The sequence below is a fragment of the Neoarius graeffei genome, chromosome 16 (assembly GCF_027579695.1).
Source record: "Neoarius graeffei isolate fNeoGra1 chromosome 16, fNeoGra1.pri, whole genome shotgun sequence".
Lineage (NCBI taxonomy): Eukaryota > Metazoa > Chordata > Actinopteri > Siluriformes > Ariidae > Neoarius > Neoarius graeffei.
Window position 1 is genome coordinate 9,403,861 of NC_083584.1, and position 22,168 is coordinate 9,426,028.

Here is a 22,168-nt window from a genome sequence, read left to right on the forward strand (position 1 = left end):
ACAATGAATTCTGAATTATAGCAGCGAATTCTAAAGGAAAATGTCAGGACATCTGTCCATGAACTGAATCTCAAGAGAAGGTGGGTCATGCAGCAAGACAACGACCCTAAGCACACAAGTCGTTCTACCAAAGAATGGTTAAAGAAGAATAAAGTTAATGTTTTGGAATGGCCAAGTCAAAGTCCTGACCTTAATCCAATCAAAATGTTGTGGAAGGACCTGAAGCGAGCAGTTCATGTGAGGAAACCCACCAGCATCCCAGAGTTGAAGCTGTTCTGTACGGAGGAACGGGCTAAAATTCCTCCAAGCCGGTGTGCAGGACTGATCAACAGTTACCGCAAACGTTTAGTTGCAGTTATTGCTGCACAAGGGGGTCACACCAGATACTGAAAGCAAAGGTTCACATACTTTTGCCGCTCACAGATATGCAATATTGGATCATTTTCCTCAATAAATAAATGACCAAGTATAATATTTTTTGTCTCATTTGTTTAACTGGGTTCTCTTTATCTACTTTTAGGACTTGTGTGAAAATCTGGCGGTGTTTTAGGTCATATTTACGCAGAAGTATAGAAAATTCTAAAGGGTTCACAAACTTTCAAGCATCACTGTATGTAGATATTGCACCAAAAACCAGACATTTGCAGCTAGAATAGTCATTTACCACATTGGCAATGTATAGAGTGTATTTCTGATTAGTTTAAAGTGATCTTCATTGAAAAGAACAGTGCTTTTCTTTCAAAAATAAGGACATTTCAAAGTGACCCCAAACTTTTGAACGGTAGTGTACGACTCAGTTTCAACAAATCACACAGAATAGACAAATTCAAACGTATACAGTACCTGCTAAATGTTCGACCACATCTGATGTGGTATAAATAATCATACCTGCAAACTCAGAAGGTCTGAAAAAGGTGACAAACTTTTTTACCCCCCCGACGTAAACCAAAACCCGAGCCCGCCCCCTCTCCGAGAAAAGGTGCAACATAGCTACAGGTAAACAAAAAACCTGTTTATTAACATAACCTTGTTTTTTGTTCAATCAGTGCAAAATGGCTGATGGTCAATCAACAAAATCAACCACAATCAAGTAACAACAATGTCAAGCTGAGTAATTTACAAATAGTAAATCTCATTTCTTCATTTTTTTGGCCTGGACAAGCCGCTCCGTGGCCAGTTTCCTCTGCTTTGCCAGGTGTCTCTTTCAGGCAACATAGCTTCAGCCCACTAAGGGCTACTTTGTCTTCAGCCAGCACTTGGGCCAGGTTCACCATCACTGGTGCAAAGGTGAAAGGAAGTGAATATTCAGCAAGAGTAGCCAGAACCATTGCCTAAACAAGAAAATATTATTAGATTTACATTATTAAAGCTTTTTAAAGTTTAATACTCACAAACTTCCTGCTATTACAAAGTTGTTAAGACTGGATCCTCATTCCAATAGACATGATCTAGGCTACGGTAGTTAATCTCTAAATTAAGGGTTGTTTTACAATCAGGGTACGCAAGCTAAAAATCACATTTAACACTTATTATCTTCAATATCAAAAGGCTTGACGAAATAAACTTGGTTGTTTGTTGTAGCCCTCTGATAGCTCTATTTACCATGCAAAAAAAAATTTGGTGATAACGTTATTTTTGGTGAATGTATGGCAATATATGTCATATTTAGCAAAATCACTCGTGTCATTTAGAAAAAGTGCTTTTTTGACCACAGGTAGCTCCAAAAGGGATGCACTTACATCATTCTTTATACCATAAAACAAATATTTGGTTCCATATCATTGGAAACATAGTTAAGTTTTAATGTTGAACGCCAGTAAGTTTTCAGACTATTTTGATCAAATTAGTATGGAATTGTGTCAAAAAATTGTCCTCTCCGAGACAGCTCATTTTTCAATATAAAATAACATATCTAAAATGATTATTTTCATCCTAAAATGTGGTCAAGATATTCGGACATACAACCCCGATTCCAAAAAAGTTGGGACAAAGTACAAATTGTAAATAAAAACGGAATGCAATGATGTGGAAGTTTCAAAATTCCATATTTTATTCAGAATGGAACATAGATGACATATCAAATGTTTAAACTGAGAAAATGTATCATTTAAAGAGAAAAATTAGGTGATTTTAAATTTCATGACAACAACACATCTCAAAAAAGTTGGGACAAGGCCATGTTTACCACTGTGAGACATCCCCTTTTCTCTTTACAACAGTCTGTAAACGTCTGGGGACTGAGGAGACAAGTTGCTCAAGTTTAGGGATAGGAATGTTAACCCATTCTTGTCTAATGTAGGATTCTAGTTGCTCAACTGTCTTAGGTCTTTTTTGTCATATCTTCCGTTTTATGATGCGCCAAATGTTTTCTATGGGTGAAAGATCTGGACTGCAGGCTGGCCAGTTCAGTACCCGGACCCTTCTTCTACGCAGCCATGATGCTGTAATTGATGCAGTATGTGGTTTGGCATTGTCATGTTGGAAAATGCAAGGTCTTCCCTGAAAGAGACGTCGTCTGGATGGGAGCATATGTTGCTCTAGAACTTGGATATACTTTTCAGCATTGATGGTGTCTTTCCAGATGTGTAAGCTGCCCATGCCACACGCACTAATGCAACCCCATACCATCAGAGATGCAGGCTTCTGAACTGAGCGCCGATAACAACTTGGGTCGTCCTTCTCCTCTTTAGTCCGAATGACACGGCGTCCCTGATTTCCATAAAGAACTTCAAATTTTGATTCATCTGACCACAGAACAGTTTTCCACTTTGCCACAGTCCATTTTAAATGAGCCTTGGCCCAGAGAAGACGTCTGCGCTTCTGGATCGTGTTTAGATACGGCTTCTTCTTTGAACTATAGAGTTTTAGCTGGCAACGACGGATGGCACGGTGAATTGTGTTCACAGATAATGTTCTCTGGAAATATTCCTGAGCCCATTTTGTGATTTCCAATACAGAAGCATGCCTGTATGTGATGCAGTGCCGTCTAAGGGCCTGAAGATCACGGGCACCCAGTATGGTTTTCCGGCCTTGACCCTTACGCACAGAGATTCTTCCAGATTCTCTGAATCTTTTGGTGATATTATGCACTGTAGATGATGATATGTTCAAACTCTTTGCAATTTTACACTGTCGAACTCCTTTCTGATATTGCTCCACTATTTGTCGGCGCAGAATTAGGGGGATTGGTGATCCTCTTCCCATCTTTACTTCTGAGAGCCGCTGCCACTCCAAGATGCTCTTTTTATACCCAGTCATGTTAATGACCTATTGCCAATTGACCTAATGAGTTGCAATTTGGTCCTCCAGCTGTTCCTTTTTTGTACCTTTAACTTTTCCAGCCTCTTATTGCCCCTGTCCCAACTTTTTTGAGATGTGTTGCTGTCATGAAATTTCAAATGAGCCAATATTTGGCATGAAATTTCAAAATGTCTCACTTTCGACATTTGATATGTTGTCTATGTTCTATTGTGAATACAATATCAGTTTTTGAGATTTGTAAATTATTGCATTCCATTTTTATTTACAATTTGTACTTTGTCCCAACTTTTTTGGAATCGGGGTTGTAAATATTAGAGACAACTAACACAAAGCTTACAGCCTTGTATTTAAAAGCACTATGGAAGTAGTGGATTCTGAACTGTCAAAAAAAATCTCCGAGAATCACTTCATTTGTTTCTCCCAGCCCTGCTTAAAGCTACACTTAATCTTTATCTTATAGCAGATTACACAAAACTACCATACACGCATGTCAAAAAATTACCTGAAATCTGTTCTTTAACTCGTCCTTCACTTAAAAACTGGTACAAGAACCAGTTTGAATCAATTTGAATTTTGGACCCCTGTGACACAAACTTTGTACCCTGATTGTAAAACAACCCTTAAAGGATATGGGACATGGATTTTTTTCTGGGTATAATTGTGTATAAAGGACATAAGAAATGCCATCTAAATCACTGCAGGGCGTCAAAAATGTGAAAATCATCACATTATTCAAGTTTTTCTATACATCAGCGTAAAACAAGGATTCGTTAATGAGCTAGGTGGTCACGTGACCCGTGACGTCACAAAAACTTTCCAAGGAGCCAGCGCTTGGGAATCTAATGTAAACAGGTTACCGAAATGGACACCATCGACAGTGATATTCCTGATGTTTCACAGAGATGTGAAGTTAGACCCTATCAATTCGAACCGATAACTGGAAATTCACATGAACATGGATCTTGTCTTTACTCTGACGGGTCAGATGATTCTGAGAGTGAGAGTTCATTCAATCCCCATGAAACTGAAAGCGGTCGGCTCGATAACACTTCCTGGTAAGTTAAAAACAATTCTGCTCAAAGGCTAATGATCTGTTGAAAGAAGTATTATTTTTGTATCATACATTGAAAGTTCATCATAGATCTAGCTAAAGTCCATTGCAAGCTAGTTTTTTTTTTTGCTGATATTTTTCGAGATTGATTGAGATACAATGCTTCCAGAGTCCGAGATGAAAACATTCAAAATGGCGAAACGAGTCAGAATTATGATAATCAATAATTGATACACCCAAAATTATAATACTAATCCTTACCTCGGCTTTCAGACGCTTAGCGCAGAGGTCTTCAACAGGGGGGTCGCGAAATCGCACCGGATCACTCATATCAACAAAAATATTCCTGCCCTGTCCCCTGGCCTCCGTGCAGGGATGCAAACAGCGCGCCTTTCGGCGGATGCCGCCTTTTTCACGGCTGAATCGCGCAGATCCGATTTAAAAAATAAAAATAAAAAATAGCGATGTTGGTTCATGGAGCATGAGGCATGAAGTGTAAGGATGAGAGGGAGGCGGTTTGGGTCGGGAAGCTGCGTGCATTTGTGCAGCCTGGCGCAGGTGTGTGTGGCTTCCCGATTTGAACTGTTTTTTTTTCTCATCCTTATGCTTCCTGTTTCATGTATTAATATCGCTCAGTACCTGAGTATTAATGTTGAAAGAATCCTCAGTGAAATGGTCCGAATACAGTTTGTGGGAAACAGTAGGTGCAAAGTTTTTTTCAACAGGTGTTCTGTAAAGTTGTCCTACCAAGCCTACTGCGCATGCGCGAAGCCTACTGTGCATGCGCAGGTGAGCCCACACTTTCCTCAGCTTCGGGTCCTTGGGGAATGCAAAAAAACCTTACTCCAGGGCATTTCCCATTGGAATTATTGCAACCATAAGCAGCACAATACACCATGATGTCCAATGTATGATGTCCAATGTACGTTAAAGACTATAAAAACAATTTTCTTGTCATCCACTTCTCCATTCATCTACCCGCTTGTGCTGTGCCCGAAAGTTTTTGTGACGTATAATCACGTGACAGCGGCTCTTCCGGTTGCAAAAAATGCATATCGGAAGTCGAGCAGAAATGCCATATAATCATCACGAATATAACGATTTTGCTGAATTTAACAGATGATTTTGTATTTGTTGATGCAATTAATTAATATTTTTAATGGAAAGAAACTGATATAGCGTGCTTTTATGTTTCATGTCCCATATCCTTTAACTAAACATGCAATGTACAATATTTTTTGGTAATGTAGGCTAGTCTACTCCTATTTTGTAGCCTGGCAAGCCAGACTAAATGTGAATATTTAGTCTGGCCTCGATCCGCAGACATTTCCGACGGGTGTGGGAGGAACAACCCGCTGTCTTTCAAACTGTCTCTGTGCGTATAGGCCAACGCTCTGACCAATCAGCGCAACAGTGACTGTGACGTAGTCAGAGCGACAGAAAGCAGTGGGGGAGACCTTGAAATAAATAATTTTTCAAAATGCGTATTAATTAATAAACAGGTTCTAGATATTAAGAAGTTTGGAGATAAGGAGTCTGTACCACATACTTAACATACACTCTTATTTTTTTCCAAGTGTTTTTCAAGGGTTTGCTTAAACTGTTTTTGAGAGTTTTTATTTAGTGGTGTTTGGTGAAATAATTTCCCTTAAATTTAAAATAACGGGAAAATAAGAAACAATCAAAAAGTAATGTTTCAAAGCTGTTTATTAATTCTTCGTACTGCACAAACTAGCCCCATCCTTTTGGCTACGAGCGGAGCCAGCTGGTAGATCAGACTTTTGCCGTAGCCGGTCGGCAAAACAGCGAAAACGTCCTTCTTGAAAAGGAATGAGCGGAGAGCCTCTTCCTGCTCATGTTTCAACCAAAACTCCAAGTCTAATTCTTCTAAAACTGATTCCAAAGCAGAGTCAAACGAGCGCTGTTCACTAGCCGTAGCCATCTTTCCTGCTGCGCTTTCTCCAGCGTCGCGCAGCTTTGTCGTCACTCCTGCAAAAGCCTGCCCAAAGAATCCAAACAAAAACCTTGCGTTGTGATTGGCGGGCACGATTTGATGCCCGGGGTGTTTTTGTTTATATGGTGCGAGGCTAGACCCACTCGCTAGGCAAAAATATTTTTGGCCGCTAGGTGGGTGGGTCTAGTTTACTAGGCTACCTATTTTGCCTAACATTAGCCTACTGGCAAATATCAAGTAACCTATTAAACAGTGAAATGGTAGAATTACAGAAAAACTACAAGCCTCGCCTATTTAGCCTAAAGCCTAGGTCACAACCGGACGTACGATTTTTTGGCCGTGCGATTTTTGGCGTTTCCTAAATCGCTGCGTTTTTTTTTTGTTCGTGGAGAAAGACGCACGTTGGCCGTAAGTTTGTCTTGCAACCTGAAAAAAAAAAAAACGTAAACGCCTGTAGAGTTTGTTTGACATGACAAAGAACCTCTGCGTCCGGTCTGCGGCCAGTCTATGGCTCGAAAATCAGCACGTCACACGCGCGCCCTCCGTGCATTTCACGCGCACCCTCCATGCGTTTCTTGCGTTTTTTGCATGTAGACCGGCCGTAGGAGCACGTATGGCCGGTTGTGACCGAGGCTTAATCTATACACACCTCTGCATTGGCAACTCGCTGAACTGTAGGTACAGGCACCCTAACTCGCTCCCTCATAACATCAGGCCCCTTGGAAGCACATATTATCAGCTGGGTCAGGGCTCCTTTTTGTTCCCATAAACGTTTGTAAAGGCTAACTCTAACTACATCCAGCCATGTTGAATGAAACACCTTCTCCGGCGGATCAATCACTTAAAAACCGCCGGTGTACTAACGTTAATGTTACGTGTTCGTTTTCGTTCCTCATCTTGTGACAATGTCGCATTATCATCAGATAACAGTCCAGATGCAGTAGAGATAGCCTTCACAAAAATTATTCCAACTGAACCGACTGGTATGAAAGGTTAACGTTAACACACAATTCACTGATGTTAGCTGACATCCTGGCTAACGTTAGCATACAAGCTGAAAAACTTTACATTCTGTATAACGTTAAACATGTTGGAAAAGGTTTCATGTCACGACACACGTAACGTTGCTAAAGTAGGATTGTCTTTGACAAACCAAGTTTAATTTACACAGCATATTACACTGTTGGCAGCTAACGAGACTTACCTTGAGTCTGTCGCTAGTGTCCATCGATCTCTGAAGTCTCTGATGCAGGTCGGATGTTTACTGTCTGTGGTTTATGGTTTAGTCAGGCAAAGGTTTAGTTCGCCGTGGGAAAGATGGATTGACTTGGACGTTTGTGATTGGCCAAATGAGTAGCGTGTGATTGGCCAAATGACTCTTGTGAAGATGGCAATCCCATTTTACTGAAAGTTCCATCCACCGCTGACCCCCCCCCCCCCAAAAAAAACCCTCTTCGGATCTAGATGAATCACGAGAATGACATATTTTGTTTGCAAAATGGCGAATTTCGCCGAAAAGCGACTAGTTTGCAGGTATGAATAATGAAATTTATAGCCTCATCTCTGACAGACACACAGATCGACAGACAGATAAACCAAGCCAAAAAAAAAAAAAACACACTGACAGACACACTGACAAGACTCAATACAGACTGATACACAGACAGGTTGAAAGGCAGACCTATCCACAGATATAGACAGATCGATGGATAAGTGAGCTGAGGTGGAGAGGTGGATAAAGGGGGAGAAAGACAGACAGGTTGATCAACAGAAAAAACATCTCAACGGACACAGATGAATGGATGAAAAACAGAGAGAATAGTAGAAGGACGGACAGATAGAGGTAGATCGACAAACATACAGCCAAACAAACAAACAAACAAACAAACAAACAAACAAACAAAACTACAGATGACAGACTGACCAACTCACTGACAGACAGACAGATCAACAGAGACACAGACTCTGTTCTGTGTCTCTGAAGACAAGACAGACTGACAGATAAACAGACCATGAGACAAACAGATCGCCAGAGAGGCAGACAGACATATAAGCCAACAGATGGACAGAAGGCCCTACAGACTGACAGATGGACCTGTAGACAGACAGATGGACATATTGAAAGACTGGACAGACAGACAGACAGACAGACAGACAGACAGACAGACAGAAGGGCCTACAGACAGACAGACTGATTGAAAAGAAGAACCTAGACAGACGGAACTACAGGCAGATTGACAAACAGATGGATAAACAGATGGACGTACAGATAAGACAGACAGACGGATTGACAGATGGACCTACAGACAGACAGACGTACGTACATATCGAAAGACTGGACCTAGAGACAGACAGATGGAACTACAGACAGACAGATTGACAGACAGACAGATGGAACTAGACAGACAGACAGATGGATGTATTGAAAGATTGGACCCACAGACAGACAGATGAACAGATGGAACTACAGACAGACCGACAGACAGACAGATCGACAAAAGGAACTACAGACAGAGATTGACAGACAGACAGATTGACAGATGGAACTAGACAGACAGACAGATAGACAGATCAAACTACAGACAGACAGACGGCCCTACAGATAGATCAAAAGTTGGACATACAGACAGACAGGAAGGTCGACAGATGGATCTACAGACGGACAGATTGAAGGAAAGACAGCTTGAAAGATGGACAGACAGACAGATGGACCTACAGACAGATTGACAGACAGACCCACTGACAAAAAGAAGCAAAGGACTAACAGATGGATGGATGAATGGACAGACAGTTAGGTGAACAGATGTAGAGATCAAAGGACGGACAGCTCGACAGACAGACTGACAGCTGAAAAGATTGACAATCAGACCTACAGACAGATCGACAGACCTACGGACAGAAAAAAGCAAGGCACTAATGGATGGATAGATACTGGATGGACAGACAGACGGACTGATAAACACAGACAGTGAACTTACTGATGACTGGATCGTCTTTAAAAGGCATTTTGGAGCGTGATAATTTCTCGATGAGGAGACACACTGCACATGGAACAGAGAAAGAGGAGGAGGATGAAAAAGAAGAAGAGGAAGAGGAAGAAGAAGACGATGAAGAGAGCGTCTCAGTGTAATCACAACCCAAATCTTCCCCATATCTCAAACACTACACTTTATTAATCACCAAACATTACATGAAGTTATAAAAGTGACACTTCACACACATTTCATTGTGTTAAACCTGTCCTTTAGTCCTAAAGCTGTGACACTTCGACACAAACACTCGGCTCCACCCTTCATTAATATGACTGCCACGGGTCAGAACACAGTACATTTGTATGTCGTTAGTGTTGACGGCAGCTTTTCGTTAGTTTCTGAGAGATTTTCCACAGACTTTTAACACGAAGTTGAAGGAGTAAAGGATGATTTATAATTTTACCTGCTGGCCTCATCAGCTCTCCACCAAACCCCCTGCGGAGAAACACAGACAGAATAACAATAATAATAAAAATGAGGATGATAATAATAATAATAATAATAATAGCGAAGTCCTGTGTTTACTTTCGGTTAAATGTAGGCTTGTGCGTCTGTGTGTCAGTCTGCAGAGATGCTCACCTGTACTGCTTCCTGTCCAAGAGCTGTGAGGAGGAAACAGAGAGAATATCGAGTTCAGATTAAAGACACATAAAGGAAAACTATAAAGGAGGAAAAAGTCCAAACTGTAATAAATGATACAAAACTGAAAACAGACTGTTGAGGAGTTCAGGAGTGTCCGAGGGCGAGCCAAACAAAACCCTTACAAGTGTGACATAAATGAGAGACACGGACTCGCGGGGAACCTGGAGACTCGTTACGCTGGAGTTTAGGCATTAAAGGAAACGCAGATTAAACAGAAACAGGGTTTATGATAATACACAGACATTTACCAGAACTTTAACTTCTATTCATTTCATTTACGTGTGGAGGCAAATAATTAATGAGGCACTGAAATTAAAATGTTTGACCAAAACCGAAACAAGGAAGGAAGTAGGTAAATGAGGAAGGAAAGAAGTGAGTAAGGAATGAAGGAAATGAAGATGGAAGGAAGCAGGTAAGTGAGGAAGGAAGTGAGACAGAAAGGAAAGAACAAAGGAAGTGAGTAAGTAAGGAAGCAAGGAAGTGAGGAAGAAGTAAATAAGGAAGGAAAGAATGAAAGAAGTGAGGAAGGAAGTAGGTAAGGGAGGAAGTAAGGAAGTAAGGAAGGAACGAAGGAAGTGAGGAAGGAAGAAAGGAAGTGAGACAGAAAGGAAGGAACGAATGAAGTGAGTAAGTAAGCAAGGAAGGAAAGAAGGAAGGAAGTGAGGAAGGAAGTAAATAAGGAAGGAAGGAAGTGAGGAAGGAAGGAAGGGAGACAGAAAAGAAGGAACAAAGGAAGTGAGTAAGTAAGTAAGGAAGTGAGGATGGAAGGAAAGAAGACAAAGGAAGGAACGAAGGAAGTGAGTAAGTAAGGAAGGAAGGAAGGAAGTGAGGATGGAAGAAAAGAAGTGGGTAAGGAAGGAACAAAGGAAGACAAAGGAAGGAATGAAGGAAGTGAGTAAGTAAGTGAGGAAGGAAGTAAGGAAGAAGTAAATAAGGAAGGAAGGAATGAAAGAAGTGAGGAAGGAAGTAGGTAAGTGAGGAAGGAAGGAAGTGAGACAGAAAGGAAGGAACAAAGGAAATGAGTAAGGAAGGAAGGAAGGAAGCGAGGAAGGAAGTAAGGAAGGAAGGAAGGAAGTGGGTAAGGAAGGGATGAAGGAAGTGAGACAGAAAGGAAGGAACAAATGAAGTGAGTAAGTAAGCAAGGAAGGAAAGAAGGAAGGAAGGAAGTGAGACAAAAGAAGGAATGAAGTAAGTAAGTAAGGAAGTGAGGATGGAAGGAAAGAAGACAAAGGAAGGAATGAAGGAAGTGAGTAAGGAAGTAAGGAAGTGAGGAAGGAAAGAAGGAAGGAATGAAGTGAGGAAGGAGGGCAGGACGTAAGGAAGGAAGTGAGGAAGGAAAACCAACCGCGGGATTTTAGAATGATTATTAATGAGCTTTCTGTCCTGTTACATAAATAATATTTTTAGACTTTTGAAACTTGTAAAAGCACGAATGAAAACCAGGACTAAACCTGGAAACTATAAACTACTGAATAAACCCTATAATTATTAACATCAGACCATTTAATAAGACGCCACCTCACAAAACCACACTGACACTAAATAAACAAATAACATAAAAATACTACGACTAATAACAACAACAACTTTTATGTGATTTGTTTTATGCAGTGTGACGACACAGAGACTGTTTTTTTCTTCCTAATATGAAAAAGATGATCACAGAACCTTCATAAAGCTTTAAGACGTCTCTGATGGTGTTAATCACATCCCGAATTATTCAGAGATATAAACTCCTTAAATGAGTGTAATCGGTGTTAACTGCGCTTCCGAACTGTTATAAACACAAAGACTGTGACCGCATTCCTTTAAGGATTTGTAAAGTGAAGTGTTACACAATGCCACTCTCTCCGTCATGTGCCTGTTTTTGTTTATCCGACTAATACTCCTACCTGTGTTTGGATTTGAACGGAAAGTGGGCGTGGTTTATTATTAAACGCTCGACACTTGGTGCTGCTGAGAGCCAAAATGGGGTCATTTAAATACCGTCTCATTATAATTAAACCATATAAAATACAATATAATTATAATTACAATGCCCTAAAAGTTTTTTTTCCATTTAATAGCATCGCAGAATGATGGAAAACCTCTGCAATAAATGTAGAAGTTAATATTTTATCCTCAGTAGGAACATGCTTGATGTTCACAGTCAGCGCGTTTACATGCACATAGAGAGAATCGAATTTCTGCCGTTGCTCGACTGAAATCGAAGTTCAAAATGCCACGTATACACCTTAATTCGGCTGAAATTGAACCGAACTTGATTTCTCGGAATCGAGCTACACGACCTAGATTATGCGATTTCTGCCGAGCTACTTAGTGCATGTAAACCCTATTGAGCTACGTAGTCGAGCTACTTACTTCAGCACTGCCCCTTCCGGAAGTGACGAGTGACGAGACCACAAGGGAAACACAACAGCCTCGGTCGGCATGACAACGAATCATGACAACGGCATGAATCTTTTCTTTTTGTGGCATTGTTTGCACTGTTAAAATTTAGCTCACTTACTGTATCACCAAATACATCTGTACAGCTGTTGCATAGCTGTGAATTGTGTACATAAACAAGTCATTGTATATTTGTGTGTGTGTGTATATATATATGTCCAATATCTGAAGAATGTCAATAAAAGCAAAACAATTGAACTTTTTGTGTGTTTATTAAGACATAAGTTAAATTGTAAGCAAAAAAAAATATTTGTCAGCAAAAAATGGACTTTAGAAAAATATTATTGTGCAAAATAAGTTGTCTTACAAAACAGTGGTCTGTGCCGGACAGTTTGTAGCCATACAGTCTGTTAGAGCAAGCCTAACAGCTTGAACACAGAACTGCCAGTGTTGCCAGATTGGGGGTTTTAAGTGCATTTTAGCGGATTTGAACATGTTTTGGGCTGGAAAACGTCAGCAGTATCTGGCAACACTATAGCTCTTCTTCATGACGACAACCGGAAGTGTACCAACACGATGGGGCGTGTAGCGCCACGTGTGGCTCGGGTGCACAATGCACCTTGCACAATAGCCCGATTTCACGTGTGCATGTAGGATTGGATTTCTCTGGCACCCCTGCTGGGACCCTTTGCTCGATTACCGACAGCAGCTCGATTTGGACGTGCATGTAAACGTACTGAGTGTGTGTAGTGACACTGACAACAGACCAGAAAAAAAAAAAAGAAAAAAGTGAGGCCTCTTTACTTACTTTCACTGATAGATTAAAGGGGCCGGGTCACCTTTCCCAGAATCCTCTGCGCCAAGTCACGAGTCGCCATTTTCTATGCGAGCGATATTCCAAAAACAATCCGGTGACATCCAAGGCCATAAATGTTAAATTGTCATGTGATAATTGAAGATATTTTGCTAAAGTAGTTATATTTTAAATTCTTTCGACTGATCTGTTCTGGTTTGGTTCGGTTATTTCGTTTTAATGCAGAACTGAAGGCAAACTTTTTTATCATCAAAATTCTATCCATCTCATTTTATTAAATATCGGAACGCATTTTTGATCGCTATTTTGTCGCTGCTATAGCAAGTTATGAGTGTTTGAAATATGCTCTGTAATATATCAGTCCATATGTCAAAGCAATGGCCGTAAACGAGATGCGTTGAGACCTGTGCGAGACATCGTAGGACGGAAGTAAAACGTACAGCGGAAATCAAAGTGACCGATATCTGCCAACGTTGCCAAAAGACGCGCACGCCCTCTTTCGAACGCTGACGTAATCAAGCCGGAAGTTTTGTTTGTTTTGATAGCAATCAGGAAAGTTTGAAAAAAGTAGGCAGTAATCGTCATTTAAACTCGTTTTTGTGCAATACTTCGTTTGGAAAACAGTTTTCAAAATGGCGGCACTGACACCTGGCTGACACTTCACGCTTTGAAGTCTCGCACAAGTCTCGTGAAGATCGCGCAGATAAGCGACGCCTACCGTGGACCAAACAAACTAAATTCAACACGGCTAAAAACCGAACAGGCCGATAAGTATAATATTTAATTGCAGTTAGTTGCCAATACGAGTCACGATATAAGGTTACTAAAACCCAAAACGTCATTGAATAAGACGTTAATTAAGAAATAAAGCAAGTTTAAAAATGACTTCAGTTCTCCTTTAATGGATCAGAACCATTACACTGTGTTTAAAACCTCCACGAATGACATGCCGATGAAGAAAAAGTCCGAGATGAGTTTAGAACGGGATTCGACAGTGAATTTGTGGAGGTTTTGTGACACAGAGCTTTCAAAGTAGCAGTTGGTCATGAGATTTCAAAACAAAACGAAAACACCGAAGTGGATTCTGGCAAGAGTGAACCGCCCATTTCAATCACATTACAACATGAAAATGTTCATGCAACACTCCTTCCAAACATCAAAAGTGCGTTCATTTATACATATAAAAGAGTAAATTTTGCTGACCGTTTGGTAAATGGCTTTCAGACCCTCGATGGATTCTGAAGAGAGGACGTCAGTAACTGGTCTGAGAAGAAAAACAGATGATTAAGTGGATGTAGAAAACTGTAGGGCATTTTATAGCACAGCATTGCTGAATTCTGGAGATACATCATGCAGATCACGCAGATACAAAACCAAGAGCTTCAGTTAATGTTCGCAATGTTCAAACATCAGAACGGGAAAACCTGTGATCTCAATTTTGGCGGGACTTTCTTTCACTGTGAATGAATGAACCCTTTATTGTCACTGTTACCAGTGAAATTGACCATCAACCTGTCCTTACAGAGAGGGAACAGGACAGGAAGACAGGGATAAAAGAAAAAGAAACAGTAGTAACATGAGGAAAGATGAGGAAAAAAAGAACACCCCCGCACTATGCTCCTATCAGGAGTACAGTGTGGGAGCATTTAAAAACCTCCGCACAAGCACACAATAACACAAGGACACTTTAAAACATGGGACTTGAGAGGGGGAAGGGGGGGGCAATCAGGGGTGGGGGGGGGGGAAGGGGTAAGCGGGTAGGAGGGGAGGGGGTAGAGGTAACCCAGTGCAAGCAAGCAGCCGTCCGCTCCTGCAGCCATGAGGGCGCTGGTCACGCACCTGCTTGTCACACTGGGGGTGAAAAACAGCGACCGCAGAAAATTGGGGAAGGAATGCGAAAAATTCGAGAGCGTCTCCCAGCAGTGACCTTCTGGGGGAAATGTTGCCCCAGCAACGGCCTTGATCGAGGCCGGTGCTGTTCAGGGAGCTGAATGTCGATAAGATAGAGATTGTTTGGTCTTTCGAACAGACGCAGTCTTTACACGTCCACACCACTCGTCCATATCTGTCCATTTCGTCCATTCTGTTCAATTCAATTCCATTTGGTCTCCAAAATACTGATTCCTTGCAAAGCCGAAAGCGTCTCCAAGATGACAACCATGTTGTGGTTCAAGTTCTATAGCCACAGTCTGAGTGCCGTCAGCTTTGCCCACCACTTCAATCATATCGGGCAGCTTTGTGGGGCTTTGTCTTGTCTGATTTCCTCGATATACCAGGGCAATGCCTAATCCAATCAGCAAAAGTCCGGTAATCATGGTTCCGAATAGGTAGATATCTTCAATGTCCTCCACAGACGTTCTGGCAGGACAGGTGGGTTCCCCCGAACCCAGGCTTCTCGTCGAGAAAACTGTGTCAATTTTGTTAGGAGACCAGTTTATCAAATCCATGCTTTTTTAGTTTAGAAATTCAATGCGGAGAGAGTCTCTCAAAAAAAAAAAGTATAGGCAGACGAGACGAAACAAAGAGCACAAGCAGGAAAAAAAAAGGAGAGGAGAGGACAGCAGAGAAATGCGACAGCCTTCCGTGAGAGCACGGAGAAAAAAAAAAAAACACTGTGGCATGGGTGTTGGTTTGAGATGGACCAGATGGACTGCTGGTTTGAGTATTTCAGAAACTGCTGATCTCCTGGGGTTTTCTCACACACACACACACACACACACACACACACACACACACACACACACACACACACACACCCTCCATACACAGAATGGTGCGAAAAACAAACAAACATTCATCGAGTGAGAGAGAGAGAGAGAGAGACAGTTCTGTGGGTGGAAAAAACAAACACCTTGTTGATAAGAGAGCTCAGAGATCAGAAAATGGACAGACTGGTTCCAGCTTTTTTGCCAGGAAGGATATAGTAACTCGTATAATCACGCTTTACAACCGTGGTGAGCAGAAAAGCATCTCAGCATGCAACAGCAGACAGAAGAACACATTGGGTTCCACTCCTGCAGCCAAGAACAGGAACCTTAGAATCAACAACAAGCTTCTATTAAAGCGGCCGGAGAGTGTAATAATTCAAGAAAAAAAAAAAAAACCCACTGCGAGTTCCCGGAGATGAAGCGTTTATAGGCAGCGAAATCACCGACCGCCTTCAGTCACCGGTGAACGTGCTGGTTTTTTTTTTAAAAACAAGTCAGAAGTGCAGCTGTCAATCCCGGGTTTATATTAATTACATTATCGTTCTTACAGTAAACCCACAGGGACTCGTACAGCGGACGAAATCCAGCAAAAGCAAAGTGAAATGTCCTAAATGTTTGTGCACCGCTTTCACACACATGATCTGCATGGAAGAGTCATCAGAAGGAATCCTTTCAACAAAAGTTGTAAATGAATTCCACAATATTAAAACAACGTAACTATAAACGCATAAAGTAGACACGTGACGTCTCGTTCTTGAATAAATATCTAACTGTGACGCAAGAGGAATAAAACACTACGGCATGTCGTGTTATTGGAAAATAATTAACTTTGATGTAGAAACTGTAACTGTAACAACATATCATTTAGTGTTTTATTCCTTACATACAGTGGCATGCAAAAGTTTGGGCACCCTTGCTGAAAATGTCTGTTACTGTGAATAGTTAAGTGAGCAGAAGATGAACTGATCACCAAAAGGCATAAAGGTAAAGACGAGACATTTCTTTTCAGCGTTTTCTGCAGGATGTGTGTATTATTTTTGTTTTGTACAATTGGAGAGTGAAAAAAGAAAAGGAACACCATGCAAGAGTTTGGGCACCCTAATACATTTGAGTTCTCGGGTAACTTTTCCCAAGGTTCCAGACCTTAATTAGCTTACTGAGCTGTGGCTTGTTCAAATTCTTCGTTAGGAAAGGTCAGATGATGCAGATGTCAAAGCTGTATAAATTCTCTGACTCCTCAGACTTGTCCCTAAAATCAACAGCCATGGGCTCCTCTAAGCAACTCTGTCGCATTCTGAATAATAAAATAATTGATGCTCACAAAGCAGGAGAAGGCTACAAGAACGTAGCAAAGTGTTTTCAGGTAGCTGTTTCCTCAGATTGTAATGTTATTAAGAAATGGCAGTTAACAGAAACAGTGGAGATCAAGGTGAGGTCTGGAAGATGAAGAAAACTTTCTGAAAGAACTGCTCGTTGGATTGCTAGAAAGGCAAATAAAAACCCCTGTTTGACTGCAAAAGACCTTCAGAAAGATTTAGCAGACCCTGGAGTGGTGGTGCACTGTTCTACTATGCAGCGACACCTGAACAAATATGACCTTCATGGAAGAGTCATCAGAAGAAAACCTTTCCTGTGTCCGAGCCACAAAATTCAGCGTCTGAAGTTTGCAAATGAACATCGAAATAAGCCTGATGCATTTTGGAAACAAGTCCTGTGGACTGATGAAATCAAAATAGAACTTTTTGGCCACAATGTGCAAAGGTATGTTTGGAGAAAAAAGGGTGCCAAATTCCAGGAAAAGAACACCTCTCCGACTCTGAAGCATGGGTGTGGATCGATCATGCTTTGGGGTTGTGTTGCAGCCAGTGGCACAGGGCACATTTCATTGGTCGAGGGAAGCATGGATTCAAATAAATACCAGCAAATTCTGGAAGCAAACATCACACCATCTGTAAAAAAGTTGAAGTTAAAAAGAGGATGAGTCCTAGAATAAGACGATGATCCAAAACACACCTCAAAATTTACAATGGAATCCCTCAAGAGGCCCAAGCTGAAGGTTTTGCCCGGGCCCTCACAGTCCCCTGACCTAAACATCACTGAAGATCTGTGGATAGATCTCAAAAGAGCAGCGCATGCGAGACAGCCCAAGAAACTTGTAGAACTGGAAGCCTTTTGCAAGGACGAATGTGTGAAAATCCCCCAGGTAAGAACTGAAAGATTATTAGCTGGCTACAAAAAGTGTTTACGAGCTGTGATACTTGCCAAAGTGGGTGTTACTAGGTACTGATCATGTCAGGTGCCCAAACTTTTGCTTCGGGTTCTTTTCATTTTTTGGTATTTTATGCCTGTAAATGATGGAAATAAAAATGTAATCTTGTGGAAAATATTAAAGAAATGTCTCGTCTTTACCTTTATGCCTTTTGGTGATCAGTTCATCTTCTGCTCACTTAACTATTCACAGTAGCAGACATTTTCAGCAAGGGTGCCCAAACTTTTGCATGCCACTGTAGTATATAGACACGAGTGTTTTACTGGGAAATACACCACTGGTATTTTTCATCCGGGACATGGAGAACCAAAACCGGGACATAAATCTCTATCTGTCACTCGTGAGGAAATCGATAAGTGAGTTGTTTTGATAAATTTGGAGACTTTTTGTTTGTCAATGTGTTGATATAATAAAAAGAAAATCACATGTTGGCTTGAAGATATGAAGATTATCTTCTCGTGTTGAAAAAGTCGGATTCTTCATTTTTGAAAACCCATTGCGGATCCGAGTGACATATTTAAATAATATCGTCTGGCTTTTTGCGTGGTCTATCAGATATATTCCATTCAGCTAGCATGATACTGAACGAGTCGAAGGCGAGAAGCTGAATGGAATATATCTGATAGACCACGCAAAAAGCCAGACGATATTATTATTATTATTATTATTATTATACATACACATTCCTTTCAGGTGTTCAACGCGTCTTTCTCTTTCAAAATTCTCTCAAAATCGTCTGTATTTTGTAACGAAGCAAACCTGGCAGCCATGTTTGTTTACAAATTGTCACAGTTGCTCACTCGCTAGCACAGAAGTTTTATGTCTCTGACGTGTAACATCGTCATGTTGTCTTGACAACCATGCAATATTGTAAACCATTTTCAACGCTCATTCTCCATTGGGTAGAGTGACGTAAGATAAGCGATATGCTAACAATATTGCATGCTATCAAACCAAACGAATGAAACCCGCTAGAAGGGAATAGAACACGTGTTTTTATTCCATGGAAAAAGTGTCCTGTATGGATAATAATTCCTGATATTTGACTCTGATGATGTCCCTCCCGCTGCGTTGTCAAAATAGCGAACCGGGTCAAAATTAAAATTCTTTTCGTTAACTCGTGTATTTTTTTTCCTGGATGTGTCCATATAATATAAAGAACATTACACAGTGGCATGAAGATATGAAGTTTATCTTCTTGCGTTGAAAATATTTCACTTGTTTTCTTCGCTCACTCATGATATATACACTCACCACTCAAAGATAAACTTCATATCTTCACACAACCGTGTAATATTCTCTCTATATATAACTTGTACAACCCCGATTCCAAAAAAGTTGGGACAAAGTACAAATTGTAAATAAAAACGGAATGCAATAATTTACAAATCTCAAAAACTGATATCGTATTCACAATAGAACATAGACAACACATCAAATGTCGAAAGTGAGACATTTTGAAATTTCATGCCAAATATTGGCTCATTTGAAATTTCATGACAGCAACACATCTCAAAAAAGTTGGGACAGGGGCAATAAGAGGCTGGAAAAGTTAAAGGTACAAAAAAGGAACAGCTGGAGGACCAAATTGCAACTCATTAGGTCAATTGGCAATAGGTCATTAACATGACTGGGTATAAAAAGAGCATCTTGGAGTGGCAGCGGCTCTCAGAAGTAAAGATGGGAAGAGGATCACCAATCCCCCTAATTCTGCGCCAACAAATAGTGGAGCAATATCAGAAAGGAGTTCGACAGTGTAAAATTGCAAAGAGTTTGAACATATCATCATCTACAGTGCATAATATCATCAAAAGATTCAGAGAATCTGGAAGAATCTCTGTGCGTAAGGGTCAAGGCCAGAAAACCATACTGGGTGCCCGTGATCTTCGGGCCCTTAGACGGCACTGCATCACATACAGGCATGCTTCTGTATTGGAAATCACAAAATGGGCTCAGGAATATTTCCAGAGAACATTATCTGCGAACACAATTCACCGTGCCATCCGCCGTTGCCAGCTAAAACTCTATAGTTCAAAGAAGAAGCCATATCTAAACACGATCCAGAAGCGCAGATGTCTTCTCTGGGCCAAGGCTCATTTAAAATGGACTGTGGCAAAGTGGAAAACTGTTCTGTGGTCAGATGAATCAAAATTTGAAGTTCTTTATGGAAATCAGGGACGCCGTGTCATTCGGACTAAAGAGGAGAAGGACGACCCAAGTTGTTATCAGCGCTCAGTTCAGAAGCCTGCATCTCTGATGGTATGGGGTTGCATTAGTGCGTGTGGCATGGGCAGCTTACACATCTGGAAAGACACCATCAATGCTAAAAGGTATACCCAGGTTCTAGAGCAACATATGCTCCCATCCAGACGACGTCTCTTTCAGGGAAGACCTTGCGTTTTCCAACATGACAATGCCAAACCACATACTGCATCAATTACAGCATCATGGCTGCGTAGAAGAAGGGTCCGGGTACTGAACTGGCCAGCCTGCAGTCCAGATCTTTCACCCATAGAAAACATTTGGCGCATCATAAAACGGAAGATACGACAAAAAAGACCTAAGACAGTTGAGCAACTAGAATCCTACGTTAGACAAGAATGGGTTAACATTCCTATCCCTAAACTTGAGCAACTTGTCTCCTCAGTCCCCAGACGTTTACAGACTGTTGTAAAGAGAAAAGGGGATGTCTCACAGTGGGAAACATGGCCTTGTCCCAACTTTTTTGAGATGTGTTGTTGTCATGAAATTTAAAATCACCTAATTTTTCTCTTTAACCCTTTGGTGACTGACCCCTTGAAAATGGTTCCTCCAGGAACGATGACGTTTCAGTTGTCAAGACAACGGAAAAACTAAAATACAAAAACAGAAAGATACGTCACAATGCTCTTGTGCACAAAACAAAATGCTCTTGTATTTTAGTTTTTCCGTTGTCTTGACAACTGAAATGTTTAAAAACGTTTAATGGTTCCTGGAGGAACCATTTTCAAGGGGTCAGTCACCAAAGGGTTAAATGATACATTTTCTCAGTTTAAACATTTGATATGTCATCTATGTTCTATTCTGAATAAAATATGGAATTTTGAAACTTCCACATCATTGCATTCCGTTTTTATTTACATGAAGATTCTTGAAGACATTTCACCTCTCATCCGAAAGGCTTCTTCAGTTCTGTCTGACTAGTAGGGAGTATCAGGTATTTATCCACTCATGGATGAAAAGCTCATCTAAGGTGTCGTTGAGTCATGCTGTTGGTGTGGGTCACTGGGGGCTGAATGTGAATGGCCTCGAGAGTCGTTAGGGTGATCAATGGATTGCCCGTTAAGGTGATCAATGGAATGCTGATTCTCTCTGTCCTCCTGTGAGCCACTGAAAACAGCTGGGTTTTGGTGTGCATTCAGTTGTCTGGGAAGTGTGCCAAGGACTGCATTGTAGGTGGCTGATAAATGATGTCTTAGACCCCCACCTCTGTTCAGTGATGGCCGTTCCAGGTTGACAAAAATGGCTTCTTTAACTCCTCGCTCATACCAACGATCCTCTCTGGCTAAAATGCGTACGTTGGAATCCTGAAATGAGTGTCCTTTGTTGTTAAGATGAAGGTAGACAGCAGAGTCCTGGCCTGAGGAACTGGCTCTCCTGTGTTGAGCCATACGCCTGTGAAGCGGTTGCTTGGTTTCACCAATATACGAGTCCGTGCATTGCTCACTGCACTGAATTGCATACACTACGTTGTCCTGTTTGTGTCTGGTTATTCTGTCCTTAGGGTGGACCAGTTTCTGCTTCAGGGTGTTACTGGGTCTGAAACGTACCGGAATGTTGTGTTTGTAGAAGATCCTCCTGAGTTTCTCAGATAGACCAGAAATGTAGGGAATAACAATGTTCTTGCGTTTGTTCCTGTTATCCTCCTTGTCCGTTATGTTCCTTAACACAGCCACCTACAATGCAGTCCTTGGCACACTTCCCAGACAACTGAATGCACACCAAAACCCAGCTGTTTTCAGTGGCTCACAGGAGGACAGAGAGAATCAGCATTCCATTGATCACCTTAA

At 41.2% G+C, this 22,168-nt stretch overlaps 1 protein-coding gene across 1 annotated transcript in view; it reads right to left on the bottom strand.

Moving 5' to 3' along the window:
* The window catches only part of tbcd (tubulin folding cofactor D), a 152,525-nt gene that overhangs the window by 23,425 nt on the left and 106,932 nt on the right, over positions 1 to 22,168 (bottom strand). Inside the window, exons 21-24 of the mRNA XM_060942474.1 lie at positions 14,346 to 14,406; positions 9,878 to 9,900; positions 9,702 to 9,733; positions 9,245 to 9,307 (exon numbers count right to left, since the gene is read on the bottom strand). Coding sequence (XP_060798457.1) covers positions 9,245 to 9,307; positions 9,702 to 9,733; positions 9,878 to 9,900; positions 14,346 to 14,406 — 179 coding nt within the window. The remainder of the gene's footprint in view (positions 1 to 9,244; positions 9,308 to 9,701; positions 9,734 to 9,877; positions 9,901 to 14,345; positions 14,407 to 22,168) is intronic.